The following is a 17,641-nucleotide window of genomic DNA, read 5'->3' as shown; positions in this document are numbered from 1 at the left end:
TCTCCCTCTCCCCCTCTCCCTCTCCCCCTCTCCCTCTCCCCCTCTCCCTCTCCCCCCTCTCCCTCTCCCCCTCTCCCTCTCCCCCTCTCTCTACCTCAGTTATCTCCAGATGGACCCTCTCCTCACACGATGTCTTCCCCTCCCCTCACAATGCTTCCTCTTTCCTTCATGTTTTTTCACCCAAAGTACACCACCTATCCACCCCCATGCGAAATAAATAAATAACATACCCTCCAGTGCGCGACATCGCCAGGGCACCTTCACCGTCCGTCGATGCTCCCGTGCAGCACATGGAGATGGAATTGGGAGGGAGTGGTGTAGCAATATAAAATGTTCAAATAGCATCAAACCAGAGTAGCAAGAGATTGCCCAGATGAGAAAGAAAATAAATAAGTAATTAATAAAGCGATAATTAATTGTTTAATGAAATAATACAGTTTTTGCAAAAGCACATCTTCAATTTTTTCCCCCCAATTGCAGCATCTAAGCTCAAAGGATGGCTGAGATATTGCCCAGACAAACAAGAAAACAAACAAAAAAGAAGCAAAATTTATATAAATAAATGATAATCGTAAAATGATTTATGTCTTAATTGGCTAATACCATACCACCAAGCTCAAATGAGCTAAGATCCTCGTCCTCTTAATGATGACGTTATACAAACGAATATGACGTCATTGTGATGTATCAGGTTTGCGATAAATTATCTGTGCTAATGCCCTGTTCGATTCCCACAAACAAAATTCAAAAAGCGTGCCTAGTTTCAGAGATAATGGTATAGGCGATTTCCATTAGCGGAGAGATTTTGACGTCATAACTTTTTTCTAGGAGGAATTTTCAAAATTGGAGATGGTTACTGTCTGCGCGTGGGCTTTCTGCATATACATGGCAAGTTTCAGGAAGTTTCGATGAAAACTGTGGACTGTGAAACATAAAAGTATTGTGAAAAAAACATTGTCAGATCAGAAATCACGATGAAAAACTCCTATAGGATATATATATATATAGGATATATATATATATATATATATATATATATATATATATATATATATATATGCAATTCCAGTACTTCTGTGTGTCATGGGACCTTAAAGTGTCCAGTAGATCTGTTTGTGCTTCATCATTGTCATTACAGAGAATAATTTTGCGCCGTGTTCTGTGGAGCATTTTCTGGAGCATTTGTGGGGTGATACGATGAGAAGCAAGTCTCACTGCTTGTTTCAGGTCATCAGAGGTTTTGTGGTGCTGCTATGCTTCGAGGTGGCCAGTCAAATGGAGGAGGCAGCACTGATGACCCATAACAATGAGCGATTCAATGGACAACAAAGATTTTGCTACTGGGGTGGAAAGATATGTTCAAGAGTACTAGACTAAATTGAGTATGCTGATTCTGAATGTGAAGTCAATTTTCTCATCACGTCAGGATTTTGAATTGTACATATGGTCCTATTACAGTAGCTTGCCCTGGTGGGTGATTGAGTGATCATACCTTATTGTTTTTTGTATTTTTGGTTTCAATTATAGCAATACAACAGTTGTAGAATATTATTTCTCATAAAGGGAGCTTTAGAATGCACTTTAAATTATTAAAAATGGATGAAAACTGACCAAACTATGAATTTTTAAATAAAATTTTCCACGTGGGATTACAATTTTTACTTAACCCTCACCGTTATGAAAAACTTTGTAAAAGCATTGGATCATGACGGTAATGTGATGCTAAACTCAAAGCAGGCATCTTCGTTGGGCCCCAGATCCGAGAACTGATGCGTGATCCCGAGTTCAAAAATAAACTGAACCCACTTGAGTTTGCAGCATGGGAAGCATTTGTGTTAGTTGTGCAGAACTTTGGGAACCATAGAGCTGAACAGTATGCGGAATGAGTGGACAACATGCTGAAGACCTACCAGTGGCTGTAGGATGTCTCTTAAAATGCATTTCTTGCATTCTTATCTTGAATTCTTCACACTTAATCTGGGTGAGGTAAGCGATGAGCATGGCGAAAGGTTCCACCTGACATTTCGGTCATGGAAACTCGGTATCAAGGCCGGTTCAACCCAAGCTTGATGGGTGATTACTGCTGGTTCCTGCAATGGGAGACCAATTCCACAGGCAAGAGCAAGTGTCTCACATACTTCTGAATACGTCTGAACAGTGCCTACACTAACTATATTGAAAGGATGAATGTAAACTTCAAGTGTTGTTTCTCAATCACTCACAATGGGCACAATGGGACAGATTTCCCCCATCAACTTTGCACCCTTGCTAAGATTAATTACCATGTTCTAATGTTTTATTAACTTCTTTTTCTGCAACTTGTTGATGTTCTTGCTTTGTATACCACATGATGCATGGAGATCGATCATTGTTATCCAAATATGACGTGAAAGTAATTACTAAGCACTGATATTAGATATACAATGTGGCGATATGCAATAATGAAGTATTTAATATAGCATGCTGGGTTTCATTTATACTTTTAAAAATTTTAAATTTTTGTACATATTTTGAAAACCTGACGTGCTTGCTAAATTCTGACTACAGATTTGAAATCAGTGGCTCAGATTTAGCCAAGAACACCTGCATTTTCCGTCGTAGCAGCCGAAAAGTTTTTTTTTTAATTGTTATTGCTGCCCAGTGATGAGGGCAATTTTATCAGTCAACTTCCATGTGCCTTTGCATTATCGAACGTGGTATTCCAAGTTCAGCAGATCGTTTACAGGTGGACTTTTTTGGTGACCTGGCAACAGATTCTTCACCAATTCGTACTGCTGACCTCCGGTTGATGGCCTTCTCGTTCTCGGCATATCTTTTATGTTGCTTGTTGCGAAAAGAGTTTATGCTCCCAACGCAGAAGTCTTCTTAATCGGGAGCTTCTTGGGGGAATCGTCACTGGTAGTCGACGTGCACCTCCTTTTCCATTGTTTTTCCCTGTTTGTTGATGTTCGTGAACCAGACGCTGACAACAATCCATCGTTCGATGGTGTAATTGCTCGTATCACCCATGGTCAGGACCGGATTTACTTGCTTGTGGGCCCAAGGCCAAACCTTATCAGTGCCCCCCCCCCAATTTTTTTTTAATATATATATATATATATATATATTTATATATCGTAATATTGTAATGTAAAAAAAAAGAATTACAACATAATGTAACATCAATAATTTTTAATCAAATTAGTTCCATATCAAGTACATCAAAGTAAATCAAGTTCAATATCATGTACATCTAATCTTACACATCGGAATAATGGAAAAATACAACGAAACTGAAGCATAATAAATTACAATGAAATACAATGCACAATAAAAAAGCATACAATGAAACCGATCAGAGAACCTTCAAGTCCCCCCGGTGGACCCTAGGCCAATGGCCTATATTGCCTATTGGAAAATCCGGCCCTGCCCATGGTTATATTCACTCGCCCTGAAAAAGAGGGGGAAAAAGGAAACTAATTAACACCGCACACAAAGGCTTGATTGTCTCAATTTTAACTAGTACGTGCCCGTAAAAAAAATTTAACTAATTAATTATTAAATAAATATTCAAACTGCGAGCAAGAAACAACCACACAGGCCGTTTCTTCGCTCTCGCGTGCCCGTACGTGCATGGCCCGGAAGTTCGCATATCGCAGTTACGATTATTCGCAATTTAGTTTTAATGGCCAATTATTCAATTAGTGCCAGCGTATTTTGCCTTTTCGCAATGTCGTCACAAGGAAAAAACAAACGGAGAAGAGAAGAGAGAGAAAATTTTTTTTTACTTCGTGGTTCGGAGTACACCAGCTCACTCTGATGTTACCGAAATTTATGCACCGTCTAATATGAAAACGATCATAACTTTGGGCATTGTGTTTATCTATAAATGCGCATAAGAAATCGAGAATTTATTAGAATACACGAAGTCATCACTCTCCAGAAGCCCGTACGTTGTAACCCGTAATGGGGAACGCGGCTGAGGTTCTCTTCCCCATCGGCCACGCCCACGCAACAACGTGTCTTGTCATTGGTTTTGTAAATAAATGGCCATAACTTGGGAACCACTTGTCCGATTAATATCAAACCTTGAAAAGGCACATCCTTAGGTCCCCAGCAATATACCTGGCAAGTTTCAATTAGATCGGACCAGTGGTTGTCGAGAAACAGCGGTCACACACACACACACACACACACACACACACACACACACACACACACACACACACACACACACACACACACACAGACACACACACACACACACACACACACACACACACACACATTTCTGGAATTATAGATAGATAGGTGACATTGTGACGAGACATCCACAATCCGAAGTTAAAACGATCCAAGAGATAATCACTGATCCCTGAAACTGTAACACGTACCTTCGAGTTCTCTCTCTTTTTGTCGTGTACGTTGGATTGTATTGCGTTTTCGACTGAGAGCGAACAAGAAGCCGGGGTTGAGAGTTGTTTTTTTTTTTTTCCGTTTTAGAAGATTTTTAAATCGTTGCCAAGGGAAACTTCCGGGTCAGGTTCTTCTTCTTCTTCATCTTCTTCGATTCCTGGGTTAAACCGGAGGCCCAGTCAGTGCTCGTGCTCGCGGGGAAACCTGAGGAAAATCGGACGTTCGACGGTTCGTTTCGTTTTTCATTTCTCGTTTGCTCATTTAAAACTTGAGGAAGTGATGAGTAAAACGTTGATTCGAAGTTAAAAGTAACACGTTGTTTGCTGCTGTTCACGAGCAATGAAGATAAGTTGTATATTTGGGTGGAGTTTTGCTTTAATGAGGCGTTTTTCACTCGTTAAGCTGCTTTAAGTAACTAAATTATTTAATATATCGTCTCATCAATAAACTTAATTGACCGATGGTGAACTGAACTCTTCCTTTTCACCTCAATAACACCCATGTATATTATATAATTAACTCGTGGGTCACATTTGAGCCGTCACCTGTGAGGGAATCGAGTAAGGGTACCGACCCACAATGGCCTGCTCTTTTCGATTCTAATGTAGGATATATTCAATGTCCACAACCCAAACGCAGACAGGACAACGGGGGGTCCTTGCTCTGAAATGCAGCACCCCTTGTAAACGCTCCCCTAAACCAGTTTTGCTCGAATTGGCCTCCATAAGGAAATATTTCCAGGATCTGAGAGCTCAGAGGGGAGGAGGGTGCCCTCAACAAGAGCGAGGCTCATGGAAGAGCAGGTTGAAGTGATATTCTGACAGCGAGACAACAATGGTGCACAACCGTCAACACAGGAACGTCCCTAAGCCTACAATAACCATCGTTATCTGAATGTCTCCCCACTCTCCCATCCAAGCACTTCACCGAGGTTGAGATCTGACGGATTGCATGAAACGAATATTTTTTAATATTAATTTCATTGAATGGAGATTGGTGGAATGGAGATTCAATAAACCGTCTGCCCACTCAAGTGCAGGAAAAGCAAATTTAAAATTAAGACGAGTGTGAAAACGACGATGGTTCACGAGCGGTATTTGACGATGTAGATTGTTTCAGAAGTCAAGGATGAGACAATGTGATAATATTTGACCAAGTTATAAAAATGATCAACATTATGTGGTACGAGTGACAGGATATTAGCTGCAAAATGTCGAAAACCCGGTTTCGTTCAACAACTTTCAAAATTTGACCTTTACATAACTTTTGAAGGTCACAAAACAATGTTGTGAACATTAAAATATGGAAACAGGATGCGTGTTATAGCTTATTGGAGTTAGTTCATCGAAGAAGGTGGAAGACCCGGTTCGATTCCCACAACTTTGAAAATTTGACCTTTGTGGCCTTTAAAGGTCAAAGGTCAAGGATTATGACCTTTGGTGCAAAACTTCCTCTGGAACATTCCAGGAACAATATATAGGCTATATGGCATTTCGCACTCCTAGGATTATCCATGAAATCAGCATAAAAACAAACTTGAAGGGGGCACCACGGGCAAGGTGTTCGAGATAGAGCAAAATGGTTTCAAGACTTTAGGTGGGGAATAACCTCAAGATTATGCATAAAAAAATATTGTCATCCTAGCTCTCAAAGTTTGGGCGGTCGTATGATTTTTATGTCAAAATTCGCAATTTTCTCAGTTTATGACCTTGTGACCTTCACCTTGGGACAAAAATGAAAAATCGGACAACGACAAGCTTTAGGTAATTCATTTTGCGATTCAAATACTGAAGAACCCATTCCATTCAGTCAATTCCCTCGGAGAAGATAGATTTTTAAACCGACTACCCCGTAAAAATGGCTATTTTTTGGGCGTGGCTCCGCCCACAATGGGCGCAACACGCCCTCATCCAGGAAAACACAACTAGACATTGATATCGAACACAGAACCAAGTTTCATCAATATCGGATCAAAGTCCACGGAGTTATGCTCTGGACAGACAGACACACAGACAAGCCAGTAGGCGGACATGGGTAGTCGATCAAGTCGAATTTAGTCGTTTTTCAGCTGTTACCAACCAACAAAAGCGTCCATAGCAACACTTCTTTCTCACACATAACTAGGACATACCATGAACCTACCATACCAGTTTCATGTATATCTGATTCAGAGTCTCTGAGATATAACGAACTTCATTTTTTTTATTGTTTTCGACCAGGGTTCATTCAAAGTCTATCTTCTCCGACAGTTTTCATAGGATCCGGCTGGAAATTTTTGACAATATGGCTGAATGTACTGCCCACAGTCGCTCGTGTCCCGATTTTTGATTTTCGAAAAAAGAAATTTTTGAGATTTTTTTTGAAAACTTCAAAGGTCCGTTGCTAGTCAACGGATGGGTCCATAGCAACGGTTCTCATTTGCACATAACGAAGTCAGGGTATTAACCTACCAAACCAAGTTTCATCGAAATCGCCATTGTATTAACGGAGCACTGGACCGAACAGACATACAGACAGACAGACAAACATATCGACGGAAATACTGATAACACTGAACAACAAAAATTTTTTACTGGAGATATGTAAAGTGATTTAGACTAATTTGGGTACGCTGATTTCAAAAATCATAACCGTTTTGCGGTATCACGTCAGGATTTTCAGTAACAGAAATATTCCCATTGCCTAGAAGTCAGGATTTCAATGAAATTTACAAAAATTCATTTATTCATTTATTTCATCATGAATGCTTCAAAATTATAGAAATTACAGAAAAACTCCACTAGAATGTAATTAAAAATGCTTTAGGCATTTGGCTTTGCGTTTGTGCTGCTCTGTGTCAGTTTCACGATGCAGGAACCAGCAGAAATCGCCCATCATGTTCGGGTTGTGCCGCCCTTGGTAACGCGTCTCCATGAGTGAAATCTCTTGGTGGAATCGCTCGCCGTGCTCGTCCGAGACTGCTCCCAAGTTGTCAGGGAAGAAGTTGAGGTGCTGGTGTAGGAAATGGATTTTCAGGGACATCCTGGAGCCAAGTTTCCTGAAGGACTCCAGCAGCTGCTGCACTATATCTTCATAGTTGTCCGTGCGCTCGTTCCCCAAGAAGTTGTCCGTCACAGCTTTGAAGCTCCTCCATGCTGCCAGCTCTTTGGGGTTTAGAGTTGTCGGAAAAGTTTCGTCCTTCATAATCTGTCGGATTTGCTGTCCAACAAAGACACCAGCCTTGATCTTGGCCTCCGACAAGGTGTTGCCAAACTTTTCCTTGAGGTATAAAAACCCACGCCCATTCAGATCCATTGCCCGTACAAAACTTTTCATCAAGCCGAGCTTTATGTGGAGTGGTGGAAGGAAAACCTTGGCTGGGTCGACAAGGGCGACATGCTTCACGTTGTGTCGACCAGGTACATGCTCTTTTCGCTCTTCCCAATCTTTCTTCGTCCAGTGATTCTTGTCGTCTCTGCTATCCCAGAGACAAAGGAAGCACATGTATTTCGTGTAGCCTGACTGCAGCCCTAACAACAGCGCCACCACTTTCAAGTCTCCGCAGATGTGCCAGTTGAAGTCATTGTACTTGATGGAATCAAGCAGCTGCCGCATAGTCTCATAGGTCTCTGTCATGCCGAACGCGTGAGCCAGTGGGACTGATGGTTTCTCGTTGCCATTGTGGAGCAAAACAGCCTTCAAGCTGTTCTTCCCCGAGTCGATGAAGAGGCGCCAGTCTGCAGGATCGTGATCACACCCAAGTTCTTTCAACAGACCGTTGATGTCACTGCAGAATGTCATCGTGTCTTCCATCTCAAAGAACTCAGCCATGTCTCTGTGACGTGCTCTGAACAAGGATATCTTGGTGTTAGATTCAAGTAGATTCCACTGCTGCAGCCTTGATCCAAGCAGCTCTGCCTTCGCCTTTGACAGCGAGAGATCTCTTACAAGATCATTTAAGTCTCCCTGGTTCAGAAGGTGTGATTCTTGAGTGCCGGCTTCAAAGGTTCATCATCACCATCCTCTTCACCACTGCTTACAGCTATGTTCTGATCAGCTGGAGGTGTTGGAACAAGGTTCTCGTCATCATGAGGCACAGGTTTACGAGCAGAGACGCAGTCGGCGTACTTGATGTGACCTTTATTCTTCTTGTTGAAGCCGGCGATGCTTGTGCAGCAGAAATAACAATCATCATGATGATTCTGCGGCTCACGCCATATCATGGGCACCGCAAATGGCATGCTCGCGCGCTTGCCCACCAACCACTGAGTCAAGGTTGTGTGACAGCTTGTGCAGCAGATGTGTGGTGCCCAGCTCTGTTCTTGGTCCCCCACCTTACACCCGAAGTAGTGAAAGTAGGCGGCCTTCATTTTCACTGCTGTAGATATACTTCGCTGTTGATCTTTTTTGGTATACCGACCACAGACATAACAGAAGTTGTCAGGATGATTGGTACAGGAACGCCTACTCATCTTTATCTGAAAGAAAGAAATATAACACAAGTTAACAACAATTGTACGAAATAGACATGTTAAAGACATATGTAAATTTCATTGAAATCCTGACTTCTAGGCAATGGGAATATTTCTGTTCCTGAAAATCCTGACGTGATACAGCGAAACAATTATGATTTTTGAAATCAGCGTACCCAAATTAGTCTTAATCACTTTACACATCTCCAGTAAAAAAAATTTTTTGAAATTTGTTGTTCAGTGTAATAAGGGTAGACTAGATGGACTACCCAACATAACAAATATAGTGGTCACTCTGGCTGTTGCTCGTGAACCAAAAATGGGTGATAATTGGTGTAGAAAAGGTGGAGTTGGGGAAGAAGTGGAAAGGTTGGTTCGAAGAGAAAGGGCTTGTAGCATGGTATTGTGTACACTGTGGTCCTAAATGAGGCGAAAGCTTAGAAATTGAACCCAGTTTTAATAATATAAACAATCTTAATGTTATATAATGCCCAAGTGTCTGTGCTTTCAGAAAATGTATACTTTGCTCTGGTTCCTATGGATATAGTTGCTTACAAAGCATGTTTTTTTATCCAAACACAGGCTATCAAAATTGTTAGGAAGTACGTAACAAATTGCATTTACCAAGCTGCGACAAAATTACTGGTAGCCATAAGCTTGATTTTATAAGCATAGAATAAGTTTACCAAGATGGCCCTATGATATAAAAATCAATACCAAAGGCCAGTTTGTGTTCAGTATACAGAACATCAAAGGTCATTAGGAAGTACGTAACGTTTTTAAGAAATCTGCACTTTTAATCCTAAAGGCCCAGTCACACCTTGACGTTTTAGCCAGGAATGGCAACGTATTAAAATGAATGTAAAACGCTGGCTTACGTTGAACTTTTGATATATTTTTTAAAGATTCGGACGTATTCATAACGACTTGGTCTAATGCATAACGTATTAGTAATGGACACAGAACGTTTCGTTGTGTTATAGATAACTTATACCAACGAATGCTGAACCTGTTGTCGGCGTTCACAACCTATGCCCAACGATAGTCTAACTTATGCATAGCGCGCTGCACGCATCGCCGACGATGACGTGGCGTAGGTTATGAAAAGGCTGCCGAAAAACTATTCAAATCATAACCGCCGCAGAAATGGAAGTGTCAACATCGCAGTCACACCTTGGCGATCTTGCCAGCGTATGCCGACCTCTGAAAAATGCGTCTAAAACGCTGGCGCACGTCGAATACGGTATGGGTAAGTTTGGTATGCGTGAATAGAACGCGAAAGTACGCTATCATACGTCGTAGTAAGTGCAGTACGTCTTGAAATTTTAAACATGTTGAAAATTTTTTGACTTACTTGCCGTATGACGCACGTTCCGCATGCGATGGGAATAAGTTGTAAGCACGATATGCGATCGTTGACACACATCGACACACGTTATTTGAAAGGTGCTCATAAGTTGAAACACCTCAAGGTAATGGTTAGCGTCAGTGTTCCAGACTCCCGGTTTTTTTTTTTTCTTCGGTATGACAGTGTTCAGTGTACAGTGCGGTTATGATTTAAATTGTTGAGCGGCAGCCTATTAATTATATTATATGATAACCGCACGAGAAATCGAAGTGTCAAAATCACCATCGTACCAAAGGAAGGAAGAAAAAAAATTAAAAAAAACCAGGGAGTCTGGAACACTGACGCTAACCATTACCTTGATGTGTTTCGACTTATGAGCACCTTACAAGTAACGTGTGTCGATGTGTGTCACCGATCTCGCGTAACGAGAGTACAACACATTACTCATAGGTTAGAAATAAGTTTCGGGTACGCTAAACATTACCTCGACGTGTTTCGACTTATGAGTAACTTACAAGTAACGTGTGTCGACGTGTGTCAACGATCGCGTAACGTGCCTACAACTTATGGCCAGCGTTATGCGGAAAGTGTGAGTCATACGCTGGCATAAGTCTTAAAATTTCAAGCATGGAAAATTTGAGGACAACTGAAAGTACAACGTTTAAAGCCAGCGTACAATGACGTATGGCAGTGTTTTTCAGCGTGCTCTCAATGTTATCAAAACTTACCCATAACGTATTTGACATGTACCAGCGTTTTAGACAAATTTTCCAAAACTCGGCATAAGCTGGCTAAAACGTCAAGGTGTGACTGGGCCTTAAGATGTTACTTTGGTCAGAGTTTTGACCCTGTCAGAGCAATAGAAAGAGCAAGAATTAAGCTCTGCCCAAATAGATCCTGAATCCCCATGATGTTGGCTAACAAATGATATGCAAAACTTAATCATACAATGACTTTCATTTTTTGGTCCCCGTGTCCTAAATGTGTACATAATACCTTGCTACAAGCCAAAGGGAGATGGGAAGTGAGAGGTTTGAATCATGTGCAAGGGTTTGTTAAATATTTGACTGCAAATGCAATTGGGTGACTCCAAAGAGACATCTTTAATTCTGTACCTTGGTCTTGAACTTGGCATAACCAGACTGGAATAATGGTCAGAGCGTCTGCTCAGAATCGAGGAGGTTAGCGGTTACATTCCGACTCTGGCCGAGTCATTCCAAAGACTTCATGGTATTTGCTGATTCCTTGCTTGACGCTCAGAATTTTTAAGAAAGAGCATGGAAAAACACCAGAGGGAACAGAAAATTACTCTTTAATTGCTTTTCTGGGTGTGGAGAGAAAGTAAAGATGCCATTGTCAGGATCTAGAGTGCTCCTGGAACATTTTTGATGTGGATCCGCCATTTGGAGAGGTTCTTGGCTGAAAGGATCGAAACTTCGATGAAAAACGGTGCCCAGCTGATGATCCGGGCAGTTGGGAAATTAGTAAATTGCTTATAAGTTAAGGTTATAACTTCAAATAAAATAGCTTTTGTAAGTACTTACCAGTACTGTGTGTGCGTGCGTGCGTGCGTTATGTCTGGCTTCCTTCTTGGGACTGCGGTGCAGTAATTGGTCTATATTTTGATTACTCTCAGTTCAGTGACTGTGTTTCTCTGAAGTCAAGTCTGGTGTTTCTTGTATTTGTAGGCATGCTATGTGTTCTAGCTCCTTGATCAGCTTTGGACACTGTCAAAAGAAGTGCCTAAGTAAGGCTTCTGCATCAATCCCTGAATGTTTTTCACCTGCATGGTTGTCTCTCTCCATGAATTGAAAGCAGCTGTGAACAAGAAGGGCACCTGGAAGAGAGCATACCTCCACCACATAATGCCCGATCCACGAGAGCATATCAGGCTCATATCAATACATTTTTGAGATATCGTGCAATATATCGTTTTTGGCCCTCTCTTTCAATGGTGAAGAATCACTTTTAAAATTAAACAATTCTCGTTTCCAGATCCGGATTCGGATCTTCACCAAAATAGAATCACTTAGTCGTGGTCACACACCCAACGTGTCCACCAAGTTTCATCCGAATCCGTCAACAACTTCTTGAGATATCGTGCTATATATTAGTTTATCCCTATTTCTCAATGGTGAAGAATCACTGAAAAAAATTCTCGTAGTCTGATCGGGATCCGGATATTCACCAAAATCTAATCAGTTCGTCTTGATCACACACCCAACCTCTCAACCAAATTTCATCTGAATCCGTACACAACTTTGTGAGATATCCTGCACATGAACAAACAGACAGACCGAGAGGGGTGAAAGCATAACCACCTTCATCTTCTGTGGCAGAGGTAATGAATGTCCACAGGATTTTTCCCACTCAGATGCAAATATTGGATAACATGTTAGTCTTGCACGTTAAAGCAGCCATTTTCTAGTGTACAAGTGCACACTGCATATACAATCCTGCCAATGATGCACCACGTGACATATGCTGCGGCCACTTGTTGAACGATGCGAGGAAACATTCCATTAACAGATCAGGTCAGGTATGGGAGGATGCGCCAGAGCAGCACATTGCTGCATCCACTTTCCGCCGGTACTCCAGGGGCCTCCGTCTGGCCATCCCCCAGGCAGATGCCTGGCCCATCCCAATCTTCTTGAGATGCTGATCAACCTGCTGCAACCATGAGACACGTGGTCGGCCCATTGGCCTCCTCCACTCACAAGACTCCCGTGCTGAGAGAATCTGGTGAGCAGGACCAGTGTCAGGAAAACTAGCCACATGTCCATACAGCCGCAGCTGACGCTCATGGACTATGCAGGTAACAAATCCCATTTGAGTCTCTCTCAGCAACCGCTCGTTGGACACAAAGTCCGACCACCCATAGCCAAGGATTCTCCGAAGAGACCTGGTACCAAAGGAATTGTCTCCATCTCAGATCCTTGGTCAGAGTCCAAGTCTCACATCCGTAGAGCAAGACTGGAAGCACCAAGGACCTTAAGACTCGGACTTTCGTCCTCCCGCACAGGTACCGGCAGCGCCACACCCCATTATCCAGTGAATTCATGACTCCCCAGGCCTGACCCAGGCGTCTATTGACATCTGACTCACAGCCAGCAGAGACATGAATATCACTGCCGAGGAATTGAATCTCTCCACGACCTCAACATCCTCACCACAAACAGGCACAGACAGGACAGCAGCATCCAAGATGTCATTGAAAGCCTGGATCTTGGTTTTGACCCAGGAAACCCGTAATCCCAGCGGCTCCGACTCCTCATTCAGCACCTCGAGGGCCCCCAAAAGGATATCTAAAGTCTCCGCAAAGATGACTGCATCATCTGCGAAATTAAGGTCAGAGATCTTGACATTCCCAAACGATGCACCACAGCTTGATCTCTCCAACATCCTCCCAAGAATCCAGTCCATACAAGTGCTGAAAAGTGTGGGGGCCAGAACACACCCTGACGAACTCCAGTAACAAATGGAAATAAGTCAGATATGGTACCACCACATCTCACAGCACTCGCAATGCTGTGATGTGCGAATTCCCCTGTAAGCAGGATGAGAATCACTTGACCACAGGTGATGCTCTACCCCCTCACAGATTCCTCGCACATAGGCTTCCTTGTCCACCCTCAGTGCACGTACAGTTTTACGCCTCAGCTCCCTGAACAGCTCAGCTCTGCCATTCAGCCTGGCCCTGTGACTGGTCAATGGTATCCAATGTCCCTTGAGAGACAAAATTCTTCTTCACCCGACGGTGAGTTCCAAGATATCCACCGGCAACATTAAGGTCAGTGGTCTTGAAGGCACTCCACAAATCTTCAGGATCTCCCAAAGCACCCAGACCCCCCAAATCTCCACTCAACCTGTTCGCAAACTCCTCAGCTACCCTCTCATCCTTGAGCTTGCCAACATCTAGCCTAGGCTGGGATGATACCATTCTCCTGGATTTAAGCTGTAACTTCAGAGTTGCTACAACAAGGCTGTGGTCAGTTTTGAGGAACTGTGCACTCTGGTAGACCCTGCAGTTCTGGGTCATCCTCCAGTGACCATCAACGAGCACATGGTCAATATGCTTTGCCACACCACCGGCGTTGGAATACCAAGTCCAGCAAAGATCCTATGGGCTGGAAATAACCCCTTCTGCTGAACTTACCTCAATCCATGATCACTGCTCACCTCCACTCATTTGTTCCTCTTTTGTTTCCAACCTGTGGAATCAACTTCCACATCTTAAATCTTCTTCAAGACACCTGTTCACCACCATCTCAGATTGTCGTCACTTCAAAACCTTGATCTTCGCTACCCTCGTTAACCCCACTCCAAATCCTCCCTCCTTCCAATTTTCCAGTTTTCCCTCCTTGCAGTTTCCTTCTGTGTCCATCTTGTTTATTCCATGCATGTGTGTTTTGTGTCTGTGACGTCCTGATTTCGTCTCTTACGTTCTGATCCGTTCAGTTTCCTAGCTCTTCCACGAACCTCGACGATGCATACAAAGAAAAAGAAAAAAATCACAATCAAAGTGGGATATTCACAATGATCCAAGCCACGTCAACACATTTTTTTCATGCTTACTATAATTCACGGACCAGTGTTTGTGTGTTTGTTTGTTGGGATACTCCTTCAGTTCTGGCCCAATTACATCCAGACTTGCTATAGAGGATCAGCATAACCCCAATTAATGTATAGGGAGGGGTGTTTATATCTTTGCCAGTGGTCTTGGGGTTGTGTTATGGGGGCTCGGGTTGGGGGAGTGGGGGGGGGAGATACAAATTCTCTACGTAAATGTGTTTCATGTAGCACCACTTCCAGGTGGGGGAGGGTATTACAAGTCTCCACCATTTACAGTACAGTATTCCTGTCCCCCTGTCAGTGTCGTGAGGTGTTTTAAATTATAAGCTGTTGGTATGTTTTTGCTTCATGCACATAACCCAGGTTATTTATTTTTCCTATACAGAGTTGTCACTTGCCGATACACCGCCCAAATAAAGGTATGCGTCAGAAGAACGTGTTGCATGCTTGGAACAAGATCGCCCATAGGGCAGGTACTCTGATAATTATATTTAAATAGCTACCTTTGAATTATAGACAAATGTATTTTTATTTAAAAATGTGTTGTACATTTTTTATGATTGTTGATCATCTTGGGCTAATGAGAGTCCTGTATCTCGTTTATTGTACTTATCGAATGCCCCATGTGCATTTCGACTTGGATGTTAATGATTGTGATTTTGGGGTATGGATGCAAGAAGCCATGCGGAAGCTTTACCTTTTGCGAGTGGATTTCTGTGTCTCCAGCAGCTCATGATTGAAATAGAGACCTTCCCAGGGTGTCTGCAGTCCCAGGGCCTGAGACCAGACACTGCCCAAGCCAAAGTCATGGAACTGGGTATAAAGAACGGTAAGATGCTTCGAGCCTGTATCACGTCACTTTCTTGAGAGCTAAGCTCCTCTCTTGTGAGAAACAAGAGTTTTATTTTGCAATGTATGCAAAGTTCCACCGATTTTGTGGACTCTTGTGTGAAGCCATGAGTTTGGCACACATTTTCTGCTCAATGCTTGAGCATGTTCAGTGGCCTGCAAAAGTATTCACCCCCTACCAATAATGGCACATTTAGATTAATTTTGAGTGATGAAGAATCAATTTTTCCTCATGAACTTTTCTTTTCATAACTGAAGAGATCAAACAAAACACTGTTAAAGCTGAAGGAGGTTACATGTCAGGAATACCTGCAAAAAACATATACAAATCAAAATTCACTGGTTGTAACAGTATTCAGCCCCTGAGGTCAGTCCTTGGTGCGAGCACCTTTTGCAGCAATGACTGCTATCAATATTTTGTATTGGTCTCTTCCAGCGTTGCACAGTGAGATGGTGAAATGTTTTCCCATTCTTCATGTGAAAATTTCTCTTGTTCTGCCAAGTTTGATGGGAATCGTCGATGGATTGCAATCTTTATGTCTTGCCATCAATGTTCAATTGGGTTGAAGTCAGGACTTTGACTGGGCCACTCAAGAAAATATATTTTCTTATTATTCAGCCACTCCAACATGGCTTTAGCTTTGTGCTTTGGATCATTATCCTGCTGAAATGTGAATCTCCAACCCAGTTTCATATTCACGGCTGACTCAAGGAGGTTTTCATCAAGGATTCTCCTGTATTTTGCACCATGCATTGTCCCTTATATCCTGACAAGCTTGCCATTCCCTGCTGATGAAAAACAGTCCCATAACATGATGCTGCCACCACCATGCTTGATAATCAGGATGGTGTTGACTGGGTGATGTGCAGTGTGAGGCGAAGCCTGGTGTTGGCTTTGTGGTTAGGGTGGCGGCTTGGGATCCTAGGGTCCTGAGTTAAAGGCCCATTGGCCGCTGAATGAATACACCAGGGGGTTGACTCAGCCTGTCATCCTTTTGAGGTCGGCGAAATGAGTACCAGTGTGTACTGGTAGAGGGGCACTGCATCAGCGATGCAGTCGTGCTTCCAAGAAATGATAGCTACCCCGGCAGCTAAGCTGCCATACGCAAGAAGAAGAAGAAGAAGTGTGAGGCTTGCACCATACGTAAAGCTTTGAATTTTGACAAAGTTTTAAAAAATTCTCGTATGACCATAAAACTTTTCTCCACATGCCTGCAGTATCATTAAGATTCTTTTTCACATACTCCATACGAACTTTCAAATGAGTCTTTCTCAGTCATGGCTTCTTTTTTGCCACCTGCCCATGGAGGCCATTGAAGAGAATGGAATATTGATGATTGATGAACATTAACTCCCATCTCGTACATAGAGTCTTGCAGATCTATCAAAGTCATTGATGGATTTACAGTTTCATCCCGAACCACTTTCCTGCTTATCCCACTGCTGAGTTTGGATGGGCGACCTTATCTGGGTAGAGTCTGGGTGGTATTGTTGTAGGCCGGGGTTCAGCGGCGATAAACGACCACCAGGGGGAGCAGTAGAGCCGTCTCCCACCGAACACCCGGAATTTAGGTCGTGACTCCCGGACAACTCCAAAAGGTCATGGGTCATTTAAAGGACCGTGGTCGCCAATATTTTGACGGCGTGAGGTAGGGTCCACTTGTCCAATTCCAATTTACCCAAGTACTCACGCCGTCTAGCTACCGGGGAAAACCACACCCTCGGCCGACTCTCCGAACCGAGTTACATGTACCGACTCAGGTCCAGCGTACCGAGCGGGAGTTACCAGAGCCGCGCCGGTCCCAATGACAACTTACCGGCCCAAACGGCCTCACTAATTCTCAATACGCACCGTGCTGGGCCAATGGTAGAAACGACAGGCAACGAACTGGAACATTTAACAAGAGGGTTTATTTATAACAGGGAGGGAGACACAGAGCAGAGTTATCCGAATAAAGAAATGTACAATGAACAAAAGCACTTAACAATTTCTATTTACAGACGGGGCCCACGGACACACACACAC

The 17,641-nt window shown here is 42.9% G+C and overlaps 1 protein-coding gene and 1 long non-coding RNA gene across 4 annotated transcripts in view; one reads left to right on the top strand and one right to left on the bottom strand.

Moving 5' to 3' along the window:
• Positions 1 to 3,156: 3,156 nt before the first annotated feature.
• LOC147027916 (uncharacterized) lies at positions 3,157 to 4,532 on the bottom strand. Its single transcript, XR_015057329.1, has 2 exons — positions 4,374 to 4,532; positions 3,157 to 3,430 (listed from the first exon to the last, which is right to left on the bottom strand). It is a non-coding gene; the product is annotated as an uncharacterized LOC147027916 (long non-coding RNA).
• Positions 4,518 to 17,641, top strand: part of LOC147027915 (uncharacterized) — a 98,977-nt gene continuing 85,853 nt past the window's right edge. For all 3 annotated transcript variants that reach the window (XM_085877751.1, XM_085877750.1, XM_085877752.1), the window contains exons 1-3: positions 4,518 to 4,623; positions 15,152 to 15,239; positions 15,493 to 15,595. In XM_085877751.1, the coding sequence (XP_085733877.1) occupies positions 15,210 to 15,239; positions 15,493 to 15,595 (133 nt within the window). In that variant the 5' untranslated portion in view covers positions 4,518 to 4,623; positions 15,152 to 15,209. The remainder of the gene's footprint in view (positions 4,624 to 15,151; positions 15,240 to 15,492; positions 15,596 to 17,641) is intronic.

This window comes from Eptatretus burgeri, chromosome 4, assembly GCF_056783735.1.
Source record: "Eptatretus burgeri isolate ZD-2024b chromosome 4, Ebu_testis_v1, whole genome shotgun sequence".
Classification (NCBI taxonomy): Eukaryota; Metazoa; Chordata; class Myxini; order Myxiniformes; family Myxinidae; genus Eptatretus; species Eptatretus burgeri.
This window is presented reverse-complemented; position numbering and strand designations above follow the sequence as displayed.